Here is a 15,846-nt window from a genome sequence, read left to right on the forward strand (position 1 = left end):
AGCATATCCATCTGCCACTGCCTCTTCCTCTGCAAACATGTGTTTGCACTCTGTGTGCCCAGTGACAGAAACTTCAGGGAGCTTATGTTTGGACTCTTGGTTTCTGTTATGTGTGGTAAGAGGCTGCTTTGGGGCAGAGCTGTAAGAGCAGGGCAGAGAGCAGGGGAGCAGCGGCTGTGAACAGAACTGGTAGGAGCCCTCTGGGTAGGGGAGGTGGCAGCATCCAAGCGCTCTTTCTGCTTCTCTTCCACAGACTCCCATAGAAATGACTCCAGCACCTGTGATCAAAGCTGAACCCAAAGAGGTGAACCAGTTTCTAAATGTACCTGCAGGTAAGAAGATAGAATTTGCTGGTCAACTTATATCCCTCTATGCTACTCAGGTATAGATCATTACTATACAGGGAGGAAAGACAGCACCTGAGAGCAGAGCCATGCGCATACAAGGTAGCACTGGGGCACAGACCCATAGAGGAGTGAGCACTGCACTGTTCCAACTCAGTTCAGTGTCTGGTCCAGCAGCCAGGCACAGAATTGTTCAGACAGGGACTCCCAGGCAAAACAGGCTACTTCAGAGTTGGAAATATGCAAGAGTGCCTTTAAAATCCTCAGAGAGACTGTAGTGTTATCCAAAAACAACCATCTAAAGTCAGGAAATTCAGGATCCAGTTTAATTTGAAAGAAACCCAAGCATCTGAAAATCTGCCGATGCACAAATGAAAGCGCTATAGGAACTCCCACTGCCACAGAAAGACATTTCTTAGGCATATTCCCACCTCCATTAAGGCCCCCAGGGCTCTCCAGTACAAAGTGGGGACAGTTTTCAAGTGCTTGGGAACCAACTGAGTGACCGGAGCGCCTTTGGATCAAGTGTGCTGGCAAGTGTGCAAACCCTGTGCTGCTTTTGGAAGAGCTCTTCTCTTCTAGAGCTTCCTGTACTTGTGAACAGGCTATGGAGCAAAATATCACAGGCTTTGTACTCCATTTTGGTTGACACCGGAGTACCTTATTGCTTTGTAAACACCTTCAGTGTCTTGGCAAAGCCCCTGCCAGCTCTCTGACTCCTGCAGTTCCTAGTTTAGCACATTTGAGGTCAGCCTCACCTCTGTCTTAGGCAGTGCTCAGTCCAGCCTTGTTCTCAGACCCCCCTGTTTTGTGAGACTCATCACCGGCTCCTTTCAGTCCTGCGTTATGGCAGTGCCTTTTTCTGTTGCTACTCAGGGCCCCATTTCTGTATGAACAGGCTGACATGACAGCCATTGACTTGATCTCCTTATTTTGCAGTAGATGACCTGGTGCAGATGCCTCCAACTCCACCCAGCAGCCACGGCAGTGACAGCGATGGATCTCAAAGTCCCCGGTCCCTGCCTCCCTCCAGCCCAGCCCGACCTGCTGCTCGCTCCTCTACTGCCATCTCCTCCTCACCTCTCCTCACAGCACCACACGTAAGGAGGCAGCAGGATGTCACTGGGACACAGGGCTCCTTGGTGCTCAGAGGGGGTTGGAGGCTTTATGAGGCTCATGTGGAGAATCCTGCCCTTGTTAAGGTCTCCCAGCTGAAATGAGCTGGCAGGGCAATGTGATGTCTTAGCACAGGGATGTGGGGACAGGATGGTGCTCACAGGAGTGAGGAGAACCACAATGAGTCTTGCATAATGCCTACCAGCAGCTACCTTGTTTTAGCAAGTGCTGTCTTTCACCCCATACTTTGGCAAGTGGCCTGTGCACTGGAGGACTTTCTGAGGAGGTTAATGGAAGAGAAGGGAATAACTGAGAATTCCCATAACCAGACTGTGTTTTAACCATCACCCAAAGGTTCTTTGGCGGGGTCATGTAGTGCAAGTGTGTAGCCAGCCTCACCGTGAAGGAGCAGATGCCCTGCCAAGTAAAAGAGGAAGACAGCTGCTGAGCTGTGCCCCCAGGATCACATTGAGAGCAGGAAAGAGCACTGCCCTGCATCTATTTGTACTGAGCCCCTCGTTGCTCTGCAGGGCTTTAAGGAGGATCACTGGGATAGAACTCCTTGCTGATGCTGATGGCTGCTCTCTGTGTGTTTCAGAAGTTGCAAGGGACCTCTGGCCCACTGCTCTTGACTGAAGAGGAGAAACGCACCTTGATTGCCGAGGGCTACCCCATTCCTACCAAGCTGCCCCTCACCAAAGCAGAGGAGAAAGCACTGAAGAGGGTCAGGAGGAAAATCAAGAACAAGGTGACTGTAAAAAACGTAACCATGGAGTTCCCATGATTCCAGAGTATCCTCAGTTGACCAGTGCTATAGTTACCCTTACCTACTCAGCTGCAGTGCAGCTCAGAAAAGGTGGGATCCTGCCTTTGGTACACTGGCACAAGCTGCCCAGCCCACAGAAATGGTACCATGGGGCATCTCTGCATGCATGCTGTGCATGCAGCCATGTCTGGGAAGTGTGGCTTCCAGCCCAGCTCCTGGGAGTGTGTGGCCTGGGATGGGGCCCGCAAGCTAAGGCATCATGGATCAGACAAACCAGCCTGGTCAGGCCTTGCTGTGGGGGCAGGGAAACAAGAGCCATTGTGTGGTGCAGGATGGGTGATGCACAGACCTCATTAGCCAGGCAGAGGCTGTGAGACTTTAGACTGTGATTAGAAAGCATCCCATGGGAGAAATGGTGAGACCCTGAATTAGTCACCCAGTGACTCAGAAGTGGTCTGGGGCAGAATCTGCCTGGATGGCCACAGCACGTACCCATGTGAGTCAGAGGAGTTCAAAGCAACCCTGAAGATGCTCTCAGCAGCAAGGGGATCAGGCATACTGCAACAAATGGTTGTGGCCTACAGGCCAAAGAAGGCTGCATACCTACAGCATCCATCCCTCCCAGTTTTGGCCTGGAGACCAGTAGGAATGGTAGACTGGAAGGTGACTTCCCCATTTACCTTTAGGGTGCTGTGTGTGCAGGGAACAGACAAGATGAGGGAGCCACAAAGAAATGTCTAGAGGCTTATGATACTGACTCCTCTCTGATGGCTGCTCCCCTCACAGATCTCTGCTCAGGAGAGTCGCAGGAAGAAGAAAGAATATGTGGAGTGTCTAGAGAAAAAGTAAGTTTCTTCTCAGTCTTACCTTTGAAAAAGGAGCCCTGTCCATGCACAGTCCCCCTTTCTAGTACTTTTGTCTCTGGATTGCTCAAAGAGTATGATTCCTTGCAAGGCTGGCTGCACAGAAGTTTGGTTTGGGATCCTGCCCCTACTCCCCTCCCTCCTAGAAATCCTCTTGCAGGATAAAGATTGCTCTAGAAACCTTGTGTTTCCAACTGCTTAGTTTGGCTGGTCCCCTGCAGAGCACAGGCCATTTTGGCTGCCAACAAGGTGGGATTTTGGGTAAGAGTCATGTTTCCCCACTAGAAGTTGCTTATATTTTGTCTATCCCGTAAGCAGCAGGCCCTCTAAGAGTACTGACCATGGCTTTTTCCCCTCTCTTCCCGTGAGGGTGGACACAGAAGTACTTGATAGCAAGAAAAACCTTGCACTACAGTTATTCCCCACACTCCCTCCCCTTCCACTGTTCCCTGCATGAGCTTGTTTTTCTTCTTGCAACCCTGAGGTCCTGCATTTATGGCAGGCATAGGCCTAAGGTGACATCACATGACACTGACAGGGTAGAAAACTCTTGAGGGCCTGATCCTGTGATCCCTTCTGTACTAGCAGCCCCTGATGGGCATTCCCAGGCAAAGAAGAATGCCAGGATCCAGGTGCAAATTCACATTTCTGTTTAAATACCATCATCTTTCCTGTTATTAACACCACCTGAGATCAGCAAAATGGAAAAAAACAACCCCCAAACCCAACTTTAATTAACTCTTCTCCCTGATGCTATTTGTTTATCCTCTGTAAGTGTGCAGAAATGCTGAATAGAAACAGATGACTCAAGGCACCTTCAAGTTCTTGTGCCCTTCCACAAGCAGCACCTCAGCGTGCATGTGTGTCTCCAAGCATCAGAGCACATCACCTCCAGCTAGTATCCCACATTGACACCCAGATCCTTCAAGCTGGGCCTGGGGAGTTGGCTGGCCTCACTCAAGTGGCAGGTCCAGGGCTTTCTGTGCTTGGGCCTCTTCCCCAGACGTGGCTGTGGTGCCTGTATGTACTCAGCGGTTTGTTACACTAGCGCATTGCTGTGACAGATGGCTTTCAAACAATGCCAGGTTTAAATGTGAACCAAAAGCAGTATTCAGTGAATTTTTTTAATGGAACAAGTCTTTGGTCAACTTGGCTTCCTGTAACAGCTGGTTTGTCAAAACCTGTACTTGGGCCCTTCACCATTCAGTTTGACACCTTTGCTGCAAGCCCAGTTTTTACACGGAACGCCTGATTCGGAGGCCGTGCTGGAAACCTTCAGCAGGATCAGGCTGTGTCCCTGGCCTGCCTTCCTCCGGGCCTGGAGACATTCCCCTTCCCTCGTCCCAACTGCAGCCTAACCACTTTCCCTTCCGAAGCAATGGGAGGGAGCCTGCAGGTTCTCTGCTGCCCTCAAGTGCCTGCAGTCGGAGCTGTCCCAGCATTTGCACAGAACTGCCTGGTTTTCAATATGCAAGGCGCCCACCCAGGACAGGTTCTCAGTCTGAGTGGGAGAGGTTTGAATTTGTCCCCCTGTTCCTTTCCCATGCTCCTAAGGGGCGTTTGGAAGTGATGGAAATGCCTGCATAACTCTGGGGCTGTCCTGACTTAACCTGCCTGTAACCAGGTGCCACTGGCTCTCCCAGCCCTTGGGAAAGCCTGAACTGGGAACTGTCACATGTAACTGTCCACCTGCAATCTCATCTCTGGTCTGTCGGGGCTGGCTGCAACCAGACGGGCCAGGAACATCTGGCTCCAGGACCATATCTGCAAGTGATGGATGAGGCCACTGAGCCTCCACACCCCAAGAGAGGCAAGGACTAAATTTTCTTTATCTGTCTGGCCTTTGTAACTAACTGGCTATGGGTTTTATTCCCGCAGGGTTGAGACATACACAACAGAAAACAATGAACTCTGGAAAAAAGTGGAGACCTTAGAAAACGCAAACAGGTAAGAAGGGCTAGACCTGATGGTCTGTGGGTAGAGCGGGGTGGGCAGGAAGGGAAGCCAGGGGAGCACTGGGGCGGGGGGGGGAGAGGAAAAAGGCAGGCTCCCCCAGCTCCTGGCAGGACGTGCGCTGCTCGGCAAGGCGCTGTTTTTCAGCCCGTGGCAGCAGTGAGGCAGCTGGGTTTGGTTAGCGAGCCTGGAATGTTTGTGTTGGGACGGCCAGGCCGAGCTGCAGCAAGGGGAGGGAGGGAAGGCGCGTTTCTCACGTCTCTTCCTCCTTCTCCCTGCAGCCCTTTGGGCTCATGCTGCCCTCCCCGTTGCCCTCCAGGCCTCTGGCTGTCTGCAGGGCAGCTGCACTGAGGGAGGCCTGTCACTCCAGCCCCTCAGACCCACTGTTTCTGTTCTTGGGCTCTTTGGAGGAATACAAAGCCCTGGGCATAATATGACTGTTTCAGGTTTCTCTTGAGAAAGAACTGAACAGACTTGGTGAATACAGGGAAAGCCCATTCCTCTAATAAAGGTAGAGATCCCAGCCCCCACCAAATCCAGGGCAATTCCCCGTGCATTTGGTACCCCAGGCCTTGCCCTGCCTCTTCCCCTTTCAAAGCTAGCCTGGAGAATCTCCCTCCTCTCTGCTGCTGCTGCTCACCTGGAAGGAGCAAGCCACTCCCACAGCCCCAAAGCACGCTCCTGGCTCCCTTGCCCAAGAATCTGGTGAGCACTTGTGCTCCTAAAATGCGGAGCTGGCCAACTGATCACCAGGGGAATTTGCTTTCTTGGAAGCAAATAATGAAGACTCCCACGCCTTTAGTGGGGATGGGCAGCAAAAGCTGGAGAAGGGCCCAGCTCTGCTCCCTCTTACTGGGTACAGCAGGTGTGAGCAAGTGCAGGGTCAGCTGCAGGGCTGGTAAGCAGGACACTCTTTTCTATATCCCCATTTCTATCACCCCCAGCTCGAATTGAAGGGGAGAACCACAGCCAGAGAGCCAGTCCCCCTACCCACCCCTCCTCTGCCACTACAGCTCATGGAGTACTCCTTGAGGCTCTGCCGCGCTCCTTCCTCCCATCCATGACACAAGTGCTGTGGCCCCAGCTTCCAGGCCAGCCACTGGTGCTGTGACCAGGGGCTGTCAGGCATGGTCAGCCTGAGGTGGCTGCAGCCTCCCATCTGCTGGAGACATGGCGGCCCAGCTGCAGTCATCCATGGGGCACAGCCGGCTGCCCAGCCTCTCTGGGAGTGCAGGCAGCCCTGCTGCTGAAAAAGCATGAGCCTCACCCTGCAAAATCAGGAGATTGGCCTAAAAGCCAAGAGAGTTGTTTGGGGTTTTTTTTTTCAAAATACACATTGTGTTCTTTCTAATTGGGTTTGGTTTTTGAGCACTGCCAGGGGGACGCTCTGTGCTTCTCTCCACGTGTACAAGGAGCAGAAGAGGATTTGGAAAGAGATAAAGCTGGGATTCTCCTGCAATCTCCTGGCTTCAGGACCTGGCATTTTATAAAGGCTCAAACATATTTGTGTAAAACAGTCAGTGCTCCCAAGGGGAAACATACAGTAGTCTGCATTTCGGTAATTTGCAGCCCTTGGGAACTGTGTGCTCTGTAGTCTCCCTCATCCCAGATTTCTTCACTAGCCCAGTGAAGCGTTTGGTGACTCTTAGTAACACACCTACCTCCGTTTTGTGTTTATGTGTGCTGATGCCCTCGTTCAGTTAAGTGGGGCGGAGAGACCTTAGCACGTGTTCCAGCTGGGGCAGCCAGAGAGTGAATTAATTGCTGAATTCAAGATTTGGCTTTGCCCACATCCCTCTGCAGAGTTTGCCAAGACTGAAGAAGCTGGAGGGAATCAAAACTGGGTTTTATTTCTTTCTCTACCATATGGTTTGGGGCACAGGTCAAACTGCAGAGTGTGTGTCTCTCAGTGAAGTGGGAGCAGGCAGGCCTGTGCTCAATGTCTGACCTGACTACAGAGTCCAGCCTCCATCCCAGAGCTTGGTTTTCATGGTAGCCTGCCTCTCCATTGCTCTGGGAGATGACCAGCTGGGCTTTGAGGCACCCAGGAGTCCTAAATGAATGGGCTGTGGTTGCAGTGGTGGGTGGTTGCAGTGAAGGTTGTGGTGGATCTACTGGTGAGGAGACAGAGGGCATTACCTCAACGTAACAGCAACTTGGGGCGTTCCTCCCACAGTTCCTGCACACTTTATATCTCAAACTCACCCTTATTTGTTTCTTGCTTCCCAAGCCTGTTTGGTTGGAGAACTTGGGTGAGATATAGCAAGGGGGAGATACTTGTTTTCACAAGAAGGGAAAATCAGGGTAAAATATGAAGGGGGTAGTGGTATTCTTGCATCACTGACTGACTGCTACCTCCTTATCAAGTTTTGATTTGGGTTGTTTCCTGTCCCAGGACTCTGCTCCAGCAGTTACAGAAGCTGCAGGCTCTGGTAGCTGGGAAAGTCTCCAGACCTTACAAAATGGCTTCCACGCAGACCGGGACCTGTCTGATGGTATAAGCTTCATTTCCATCTTCGTTATTGACCATGCTTCCCCAGACAGCTTTGTCGATTGCCTGTTTGTTCCCTCTTCTCTGCTGCCTGGCTCTGTTGCCAGTTACATCTGCTCTCTCCTTTTGTGTTAGAGTCACCAGAGCTGGGCCCTGTGTCATACATACATCGGTAGTGTCAGGTTTTTATGCAACAGCATTAGAATAATTCCTGCATTTTCACTGTCTTGTTATTTGGGCAAAACAGCACTTTGTTTCCTTTTCATTAGCTATCAGCCATTCAGCAAAAATTTTCAATGAGCTTCCATAGTAATGGGTAGAGTTTTCTTTTGCTGAGTTGGTAATGCTCAATGTTTAACTCAGCAGGGCAGATGAACAGTTCAAGTATTCCTCCCAGTGGGCATTACCTTGTGTTTATCAGCAAGAAATGGCATCTGTTCTTGCTATGCCTGCACATCAGGCTTTGTTAAATCCAGCTGGAATTCTCTTCGCTTGCCCTTTTGATTAACCAGAATGATTCAGGCTTGTCTGTTGGTTTTGGTAATCCCTGTTTGCCTCTCCTTTCTCATAGTGGAGGATCATGGTTAAGCAATATTGGCTTCACTGCAGAGTTTTGGGGCATGCCAGTGTGTGGCCATAAATATAGTCAATTGCTTATTCTTCGTCTCACTTTTTGCCAAGGGAAAGTTTCTGATCCATGGTAAAAATATAACCTTCAACCCTGTGATGTCTTTGCAGGATTGTTGGAGTAGCTGCTTGTGACAAATTTGTCAAAGTTATCTGTATCTAGTTATCACTTCTGTACTGTTAACAGTCATGAAATACAAACAGATAGTGAGGGCTTGCCCCACTTTCTCAGCACCTTCAGTGTCCGGAGGGGTTGTTTTTCGCTCTTGGTTCAGTTTCCTGCGTTCCAGAGCCCCTGCTCTGTAATTTCCAGCACTTTTTCCTTTCAAAATCTGCTCAAACTTTTGCTACTCTTTGCTGCCCCCATGTCAGACCAGATTTTAATTACTTTCTTTTCTGTTGGCTGTTCTGTGGCTTCATTCCCAAGTTCTTTCCACATTTTCGGGTGTGACCCAGCTGGGCCTAGTGACTCATTGCTCCTTAATGCAGCAGCTCATCAGAGCACCCCCACCCCCCCACTCCCCCAGCAATTCTATTCTTCATCGCTACTACCTGAAATGAGCAATTCTAGAAGAGGTGCCTTCCAGACATTCCCTGCATTATAGGCTGATAAAATACCTAATTTAGCTTCCCAACAATGTCTTATCTCTCCTTGCTGCTCTCTTTGTTCCATGGCATCCCAGCCCACACACCACTCTCTCAGGCTTCCTAGCTTTGAAGCATTTCAGGAATTTGTAATTTGCTTTTCTATCTTTGGCCAGTTCCTCTCAAAGGCCTCCGAGTTCCCATTTTCCATTTTCAAATACAGCACTCCTTATCACAACAGATATGTAGACTCATCATGCCTTGCAGCATGGGAGTGGGTCAGAGCATCCTTCTCTTTTAGCCCTGTGTCATTCCTGCCGGATATTTGTCCAGCCAGTTCTTGAAAGCCTCCAGCAATGAGCAGTCCTCAGCCTCCTCAGGCAAACTGTTCAGTGCATTGTTATCTTTCACAAATAAAGCTTTCTTGCTATCTCATCTCAATCTTCCTTGCAACAGCTTAAGCCTATTACAACTTCTGCCCACAGTAAGCAAGATCAGTTTACCCTCCCTTTGTGCTGCTGCATTTTACATGTTTGAAAACTATTGTTTTCGAGCAACTCCCTTCAGTCTGCTCTGCTAAATCACCACAATTTCTTCAGTCTTCCCTTGTAGGTTGAGTTACTGAATCAATTCTTGTTCCCAGAGCTATCTTCAAGATTTTCTCTGATTGCCCCACATCTTTTCAGAAGTATGGGGCCCAAAGCTGGACACTGTTCCACCTGAAAGCTGGTACAGAGCCAGCCAGAAAGCCTGAGCGGAGATTTGCCCTTTGCAAAGTGACACCAACTTGTGCCCGCATTGTGCTCCATTTTAACTCCCAGATCCTCTTCTGTAGAACAGCTGCCAGGCCACATAGTCGCTGACATGTGGTGTTTCCTCTGTTAATCAGTCCTGCCACCTCGCAGGTCTCAGCAGGTCCTGGTATTTGTCTGTATGGATCTGCCCACTGTTCCCTTGGACCACTTCTCCCCATGGTCAAGAGCATTCTGAATTTGAATCCTGACCAAAAGCCAGTCTGCTTGTAGTCTCCTCCCATCTGCAGATTTGATACAGTCCATCATCCAAGCCAAGCTTAAAAATGGTGAATCTTGCCAGAGCCATAACGGATGTCTCTGCTACTCCATCTGCTACTTCCTCCTAGTTTGACAGTGAACCATTTGACAACTATGCTCTCAGGACATCTTTTTTTGATTAATTTTGCCTCCATCTTTCCAACTGGTTTTGCAGTGGTTTCCTCTAGCTTAGTTTCCCCTAGCTTAGTTTCCCTTGCTTTTTAAGAGGTCAAAATGGTGAGATGGTCAAAAGCTGTGAGATGAATGGTACTCAGAGTCAAACCAAGAGTTATTGTTATGAAGTGTTACAGAGTTTGAACTAGAACTGAATCAGAATATCAGTCAGAGTTAACCTGAACCTAAACAGAGTGAAAACAATGCTGGTTTGCAAAGCCCGAGTTGAAAGCCATATTAAAGCAAGATGTTATCTATACTCCTCTTTCCCAGGCCATAAAGCCTGTTTTGTTTTAGAAGAGAAGAGCAAGCTTCACAGGGCTATCTCCCCTTTTTGGAAGTTGTGTGTTTGGCTGTGATAATTCCAAGCAACATCTATTCAGAATTTATTTTTTCCCCTGTTTTTGTGGAATAAGGGTTCTAAATGCCTTATGTGCCTGATATGATGTGCTTAGACAGCGTCTATGCTGTCCACATTTCATTTCCTTACTTTAAAACCAGCCATGAAGACTCTGGACAATTAAAATCCCTCTTGACATAACATAGTATCCCTGTGCTATTATTTGATCTTCCACATCTCCTGGACTCCACTGGTGGTCAAAATTACCTTGTACCCGCTTCTGGGCGTTACTCTGGCATGGCTATTCCAAAACAGATGGCTATTCTGAAAAGCAGTCAAGCAATTGCTGGCTGTCTCCACAGGTGGCCTCACAGGTCAAACTTAGCTAGTTTACATGTAGGTAGTAGAAATCACCAAGAGATGCATTGCCTCTTTGACTGCTCAGTCTGAGCACTGAGCTGGTGGTAGCTAGTTATATACAACCCATGGCACGTGGGTATTCAGGTAATAAGCATTTGGCTCTGTATAATTTCTCATGTGTCCCCTCTTGCTCTGTACTGGTAGTTCCCTAAACTCTGTAGAGTCCCTTACAATCAGCACTGGCATATCAGTCTGAAGCTTTACTACTACAGCAGAATTTACAGACAGGTGCAGACCTACCAGAGGGGGATTTCCAGGGAGATGTCATCTGCCTCTCTCCTTTTATCACTGCCCAGTAGCTCTGAGGGATCTGCCTGACAGCAGAAGGCACGGACACATGGTCCTGTATACATGCATGTCAAGCATAAATTTAACCCTTTCCTTGGACTCTCCATCCTTGCTATCAGGTATTAGGCGGCTACAGTTCTGCTCATTTCTGTCCTTGCATGGACAGTAGCTTCACTTTGCTATGTGCTGTGGTACCTCACAGATTTCTCCCTGTGAGCTTGTTTTCTTACAGCACACTACAGCTCCTACTGAGCCAATGGTCAGGTCCCCTTTGGTCAAGGCAGAGTTCGTGCCTTCTGTTGAGTCTCAACTTGTTCCCCAGCTATGCCTTCTACCATTTCTCATCAACTAGACAGGCAAGTTCTCACCATTGAACCAGAAATACTTCAAATAAAGCAAAATGAGGAAGCTTCTGGCTTCCCTTCTTAGATTTGCAGCAGAGTTAGCAGAGCAAGCCCTTTCCCTTCCTGGGGGACCACAGCGACCCGGTTGTCAGCCTGACCACATGTTCTCACACAGCCTTGTGGTTTTGTGCTGCGGGGGGAGTGTTCCCTCATGGCTAGTGACACTAACTCTGTGCTGGTCTCCTCTCTAGGTGCTGGCACTCTGCTTTGTTCTGATCCTGGGATCCCTGATGCCCTGTCTCCCTGAGTTCTCTTCATCCTCACAGACAGTGAAAGCAACACCAGCACCAGACATTTACACAACTAGTAAGAGTGAGTCTAATGTTGTTCCTCCATTTCACCCTGTCAAACCATTTCCAGCTCTTCTCTCGACACTCCTGGTTCAGGGGTAGTGTCCTCCCCTCAGTGCCTACCGCATATGCTGGGGCTCTGGTGAGGGGAGATTCCTGGCCTATCAGTGGTACAAACTCTGATAACAGCACCTTGTTTGGGCCTGTTGGTGTTCTCTGCTAACCATTGTCCCAAAACATGACAAGTGTCAAAAGAAGGAACACAAGGGAAAAGTCCCAGGGCAGATGGATTGTCTTCTGAAGAGGCTTGTGTGTCCAGGGGAGCGTTTGCCTCCTGAGACTGTGGGGAGGTGGGTATCCTGCAGAGCAGGCCTACTACACAGTTACACAAGGACAAGGCCGTAGCTGTGTGAGAATGTGCTGAAACCACCACTGTGACCCATGCCCATTGCAAGAGACTTTGTCCTTGTTATTAACCAATGATCTCCTTTTTTCCAGTTCAGTCACGGAGCCTCCTTTTCTATGATGAGGGTGCTGGCTCCTTAGAAGAGAGCTATAGCTCCTTCCTAACCATGGACCATCCTGAGGGGTGGGAGGCTGAAAAAGGGCAGTCTGAGGAGGGAAGGCCTCATTTGGCCAGGACACACGAGACGTCCAAATACCTGAGCAAATCCCAGCTGGAGGGTCCTGACCAGAACCAAACTGACCCAACTCTCACCCATCTCAAAGAGCAATTCCGTGAGAGGTAAGCAGATGGAGGCCACCCTCCAAGCGAAAAACACACAATAGTGTCTGGGAGTGAGCAGCAGGCATGTCCCTTCTGCTGCAAGCTAAGGACAGCTGAGGTGCCTAGGACAGGCAATTAGCTAAAGAGCAGTGACTGGAGGAGGCCAATGCTGGCACGGAGCATAAAACCAAGTTTGTTTTCTAGAGTAAAAGTTTGGGACTCCATAAAGCAGTGTCCCACTGGCATAGAGCTGAGGAGGACTGGGTGATTCAGGTGGTCCCAGGCTTGCTGGTCATTCAGTACCCTGGGGAAGGGCTCCATCCTGGTCAGAGCAAACCAGCTGGGCACACAGAGGTGAATTTGCACAGGAGGCTGCAATGAACCTCACCTGATGCCTTGTCTATTCTTTTCCTCAGGGAGACAAGCTCCAGTGAGACAGCTGAATACTTGTAGCAGCTGCTGGACCTCAAGGCCTCATCTGTCTGATTGCAGGATTCCCTCCTCACCGAGCAACTGAGGGGACTTGGCGGAAGAGGACACTGCATTCAGACACTCCTAAACTGGCCTTGGGTTCAGCTCCTCCCCTTCCCCCATGCCTCCCTGTTAGTACTGATCTCTCTGAGGGGAGTCGCAGGACTGCCAGAACCAGCAATAAATGTCTGGTGAAACCCTGAGACACCCTCTTCTCCTGGCCTTACCTCCTGCTTAAATGAGCACTACCCTATGGATGTGGGCTCACCTTGGAGTGGAGGGAGATCAGGGGAAGCCCCCAAACTATTCAGCTCACTCCCCAAAGCCTCCAGACCAAGGGGGCTGTCCCCAGGCGTGTACCCCTTGGCGACATCAGATGCACCTGAAGGAGAGAGAGAGTGCTGGATTTACTGTCCTGCCTGGGGAGACTTAGGAGTGGGTGATGCTGGTGCTGGAGAGATGGCTCTGGAGAGTTTGAGCTCATTCCTTCCCCTCCATCTGTTAGTATACTTCTGCTTCCATTGAGAGAAAACCTAGTTCTTCCTGCTCTAGTTTTCTCTTGAGGGACATACTTACATAAATTCCACGCCAACTATCTGCAAAGATCTGCACACAAACGGAGTGGGGGAGACAGATCCCAGACAGATAAACCACCAGAAATTAGCCAGCAGCTTCTGGGCAACCAGAGCTCTGAAATAGAGAACAATTTTCCCCCACCACCCACCTGTCCCCACCCTCGGCACCCTTGCTTTGGTAGGGGTGGTATTTCCCTTTCTGTTCCTAGCTTGGGCCCTACAGTGCAGTGCTAACCAGGTCAGTGGCCTTCTCACTCTCCGTTCTGCAGGCCTCCCCCCTCGAGAGTGGGTGAGAGAAACCCACTCCCATAACCCGATCCCCATCCCAGCTCTCCATCCCCAGTTCTGCTTCATGCCAAATGGGGTCTTTCTAGGAACCACCAAGGAGAGCACTGCAGCCCATTGGAAGGCTGTCGGATAGCCATCGTTCTCCGCACATCCTCCGTGTGCACAGCAGTGTTGTGAAAGCCACTGAGGACATACTGGCATCTCTGGTGACAGGTACCTGTCAAGAAAGAGGTGGCATGTTGGAATTGGCCAGGGTGATCAAAGACTGTTTTAGACCTCTTCTTTCTAAATGCTGGCACCAACAGTAGCAAACTCTTGCCATACCACTCTTCAGGCCAGACTTGCCAAGTTTGGTGCTGAAATGACCTCATCTCAAGCCTATGCCATCCTCTTTAGCACCCAGACACCCATTTCTGACCCTTCTTCCTCCCCAGCAAAAGCCCTGCTGAAAGGCTCAAGTGTCTCCTCGCTCCGTTCCCTCAGCTGCCATTTGATGGAAGGACAAAGTGGGACATGAGTGTTGGAGATCTGGGATGTGGCAGGTTGCCCCGTGTTTGTACATGGGAGTCCCTGTGCACTCTGCCAGGTCTCACAGCAGGCTCCTCTTTGGCTTGTTTCTCTTCAAGCACCCTGGACTCACTCTGCACTGCCCCAGCCTCACCTCTCCACTCAGGCTGGGAGTGGAGAGGGCTCCCTGGAGAGGAAGGATGGGATGGCTCTTGCTCAAGGACTGGGAGAAGCGAGGGAAGGGCCCTCACATCCCTCTTTTCTCCCTTTTGAAAACTGGTTTTGCCCCCGAAGCCATTTAGGACAAATTTGGACACTGCAACCATACATGCGTGGCCAGTGGGGTGAGGAAGAGGAAGGCCTTCAGCATAGATCTGCTCTTCTTGAGGTTCATACAGGACCTGCTGGTCACCAGATACCACTGCATTCCCCGTCCTCCGCCTCCACCCCAGCACAAAGAACCACTGCCGGGTCCAAGCACGCCCTCCTCCACCCCAACACTTCCACCGAGCATGTCCCCATGCCTCCCACTCCCACCGTTGTACAGAGACCAAGAGCAGAACTCGTTTGTACATAATGAACCTTATTTTGTATTATTGCCGATCCCTTAAGATATTGTATTTTGGAGACTCTCAGATCCTATTTTCAGTATTGTATTTTATTAAGAAATAGTGCGGGCTTGGCATCTATGAACTTCTTTCTTGTTAGCAGCTCACTTTCCCCTTATACTCCAGCAGCTGCCTCTTCCCTCCTGATTTTTGTTTGGTTTTTTTTTGTTTTGTTTTTTCAAGCCACCTTTTCCCCTCCTCCTATCACTTGCTCTGCATTTGCTTAGTGAAGCAAAATAAAAATAAAATAAAAAGATGCAGCATCAGCCCTGGGTTGATGGGTCCTTTCATTGAGGCATGGTTGTCACGCCAGCCCACATGCACAGCTCCTCACCTCCTGCTCCCTGACTGTCCCGTTCCCTGGCTGTGTGCAGAATTGATACAGTGCTGGGACCTCACGCTCGGTGTCAGGGGCTAGAAGCAAACTTGCATGTTTTATTTCCAGCAGCACTGTGATTTCTTCTGCAGTTCTGAACAAGTCAGAACTGTTCTGCCTCAGTTTCTTCTCCCCCTCCAAAATACCGCTAACATCATCCTCTTGGAGGAAGGAAGATCATGGAAGAAAGTTTATGAGGTGCAGTGAGCTCCTCTGATGAAGGGTCTGTGCAGGGGTCTGTGCAACAAAGACACTGCTAGTAGCACTATGGCTCTGGTCCCATCCTGTCTGAAAAAATACTTAAATCCTTCCATTAACTGTAAAAGCAGAGCAGCTGTGCTCAGATCGGTAACAACTTGGGACCTGGCTGGCTGTCAGCCTGTACCTCTGACAGTCCATTTACATCTGCAAAAACTGATAGGTTTTGTCCTGATTTTGTGTGAAACACAAGGCAACAGGGGGTCTAGAAAATGAATCTTAATTTTCTAGAAGGCTCCAAGTGGGTTTGTTAGAACTTGGCTATTGAAACAACTCCTTGCAATCAGGCCCTCCACATCTGGAAGGCAGCCCAAGTGGGAGCC

The 15,846-nt window shown here is 49.8% G+C and overlaps 1 protein-coding gene across 4 annotated transcripts in view; it reads left to right on the top strand.

Moving 5' to 3' along the window:
- CREB3L1 (cAMP responsive element binding protein 3 like 1) overlaps positions 1-15,155 on the top strand; it is a 46,995-nt gene extending 31,840 nt beyond the window's left edge. For 2 of the 4 annotated variants that reach the window (XM_049825661.1, XM_049825665.1), the window contains 9 exons: positions 254-332; positions 1,284-1,444; positions 2,059-2,208; positions 3,013-3,071; positions 4,968-5,036; positions 7,438-7,537; positions 11,615-11,735; positions 12,212-12,458; positions 12,857-15,155. In XM_049825661.1, the coding sequence (XP_049681618.1) occupies positions 254-332; positions 1,284-1,444; positions 2,059-2,208; positions 3,013-3,071; positions 4,968-5,036; positions 7,438-7,537; positions 11,615-11,735; positions 12,212-12,458; positions 12,857-12,893 (1,023 nt within the window). In that variant the 3' untranslated portion in view covers positions 12,894-15,155. The remainder of the gene's footprint in view (positions 1-253; positions 333-1,283; positions 1,445-2,058; positions 2,209-3,012; positions 3,072-4,967; positions 5,037-7,437; positions 7,538-11,614; positions 11,736-12,211; positions 12,459-12,856) is intronic. The other 2 variants (XM_049825664.1, XM_049825662.1) reach the window with 2 other exon arrangements.
- Positions 15,156-15,846: the final 691 nt, after the last annotated feature.

The sequence above is a fragment of the Accipiter gentilis genome, chromosome 22 (assembly GCF_929443795.1).
Source record: "Accipiter gentilis chromosome 22, bAccGen1.1, whole genome shotgun sequence".
NCBI lineage: Eukaryota > Metazoa > Chordata > Aves > Accipitriformes > Accipitridae > Astur > Astur gentilis.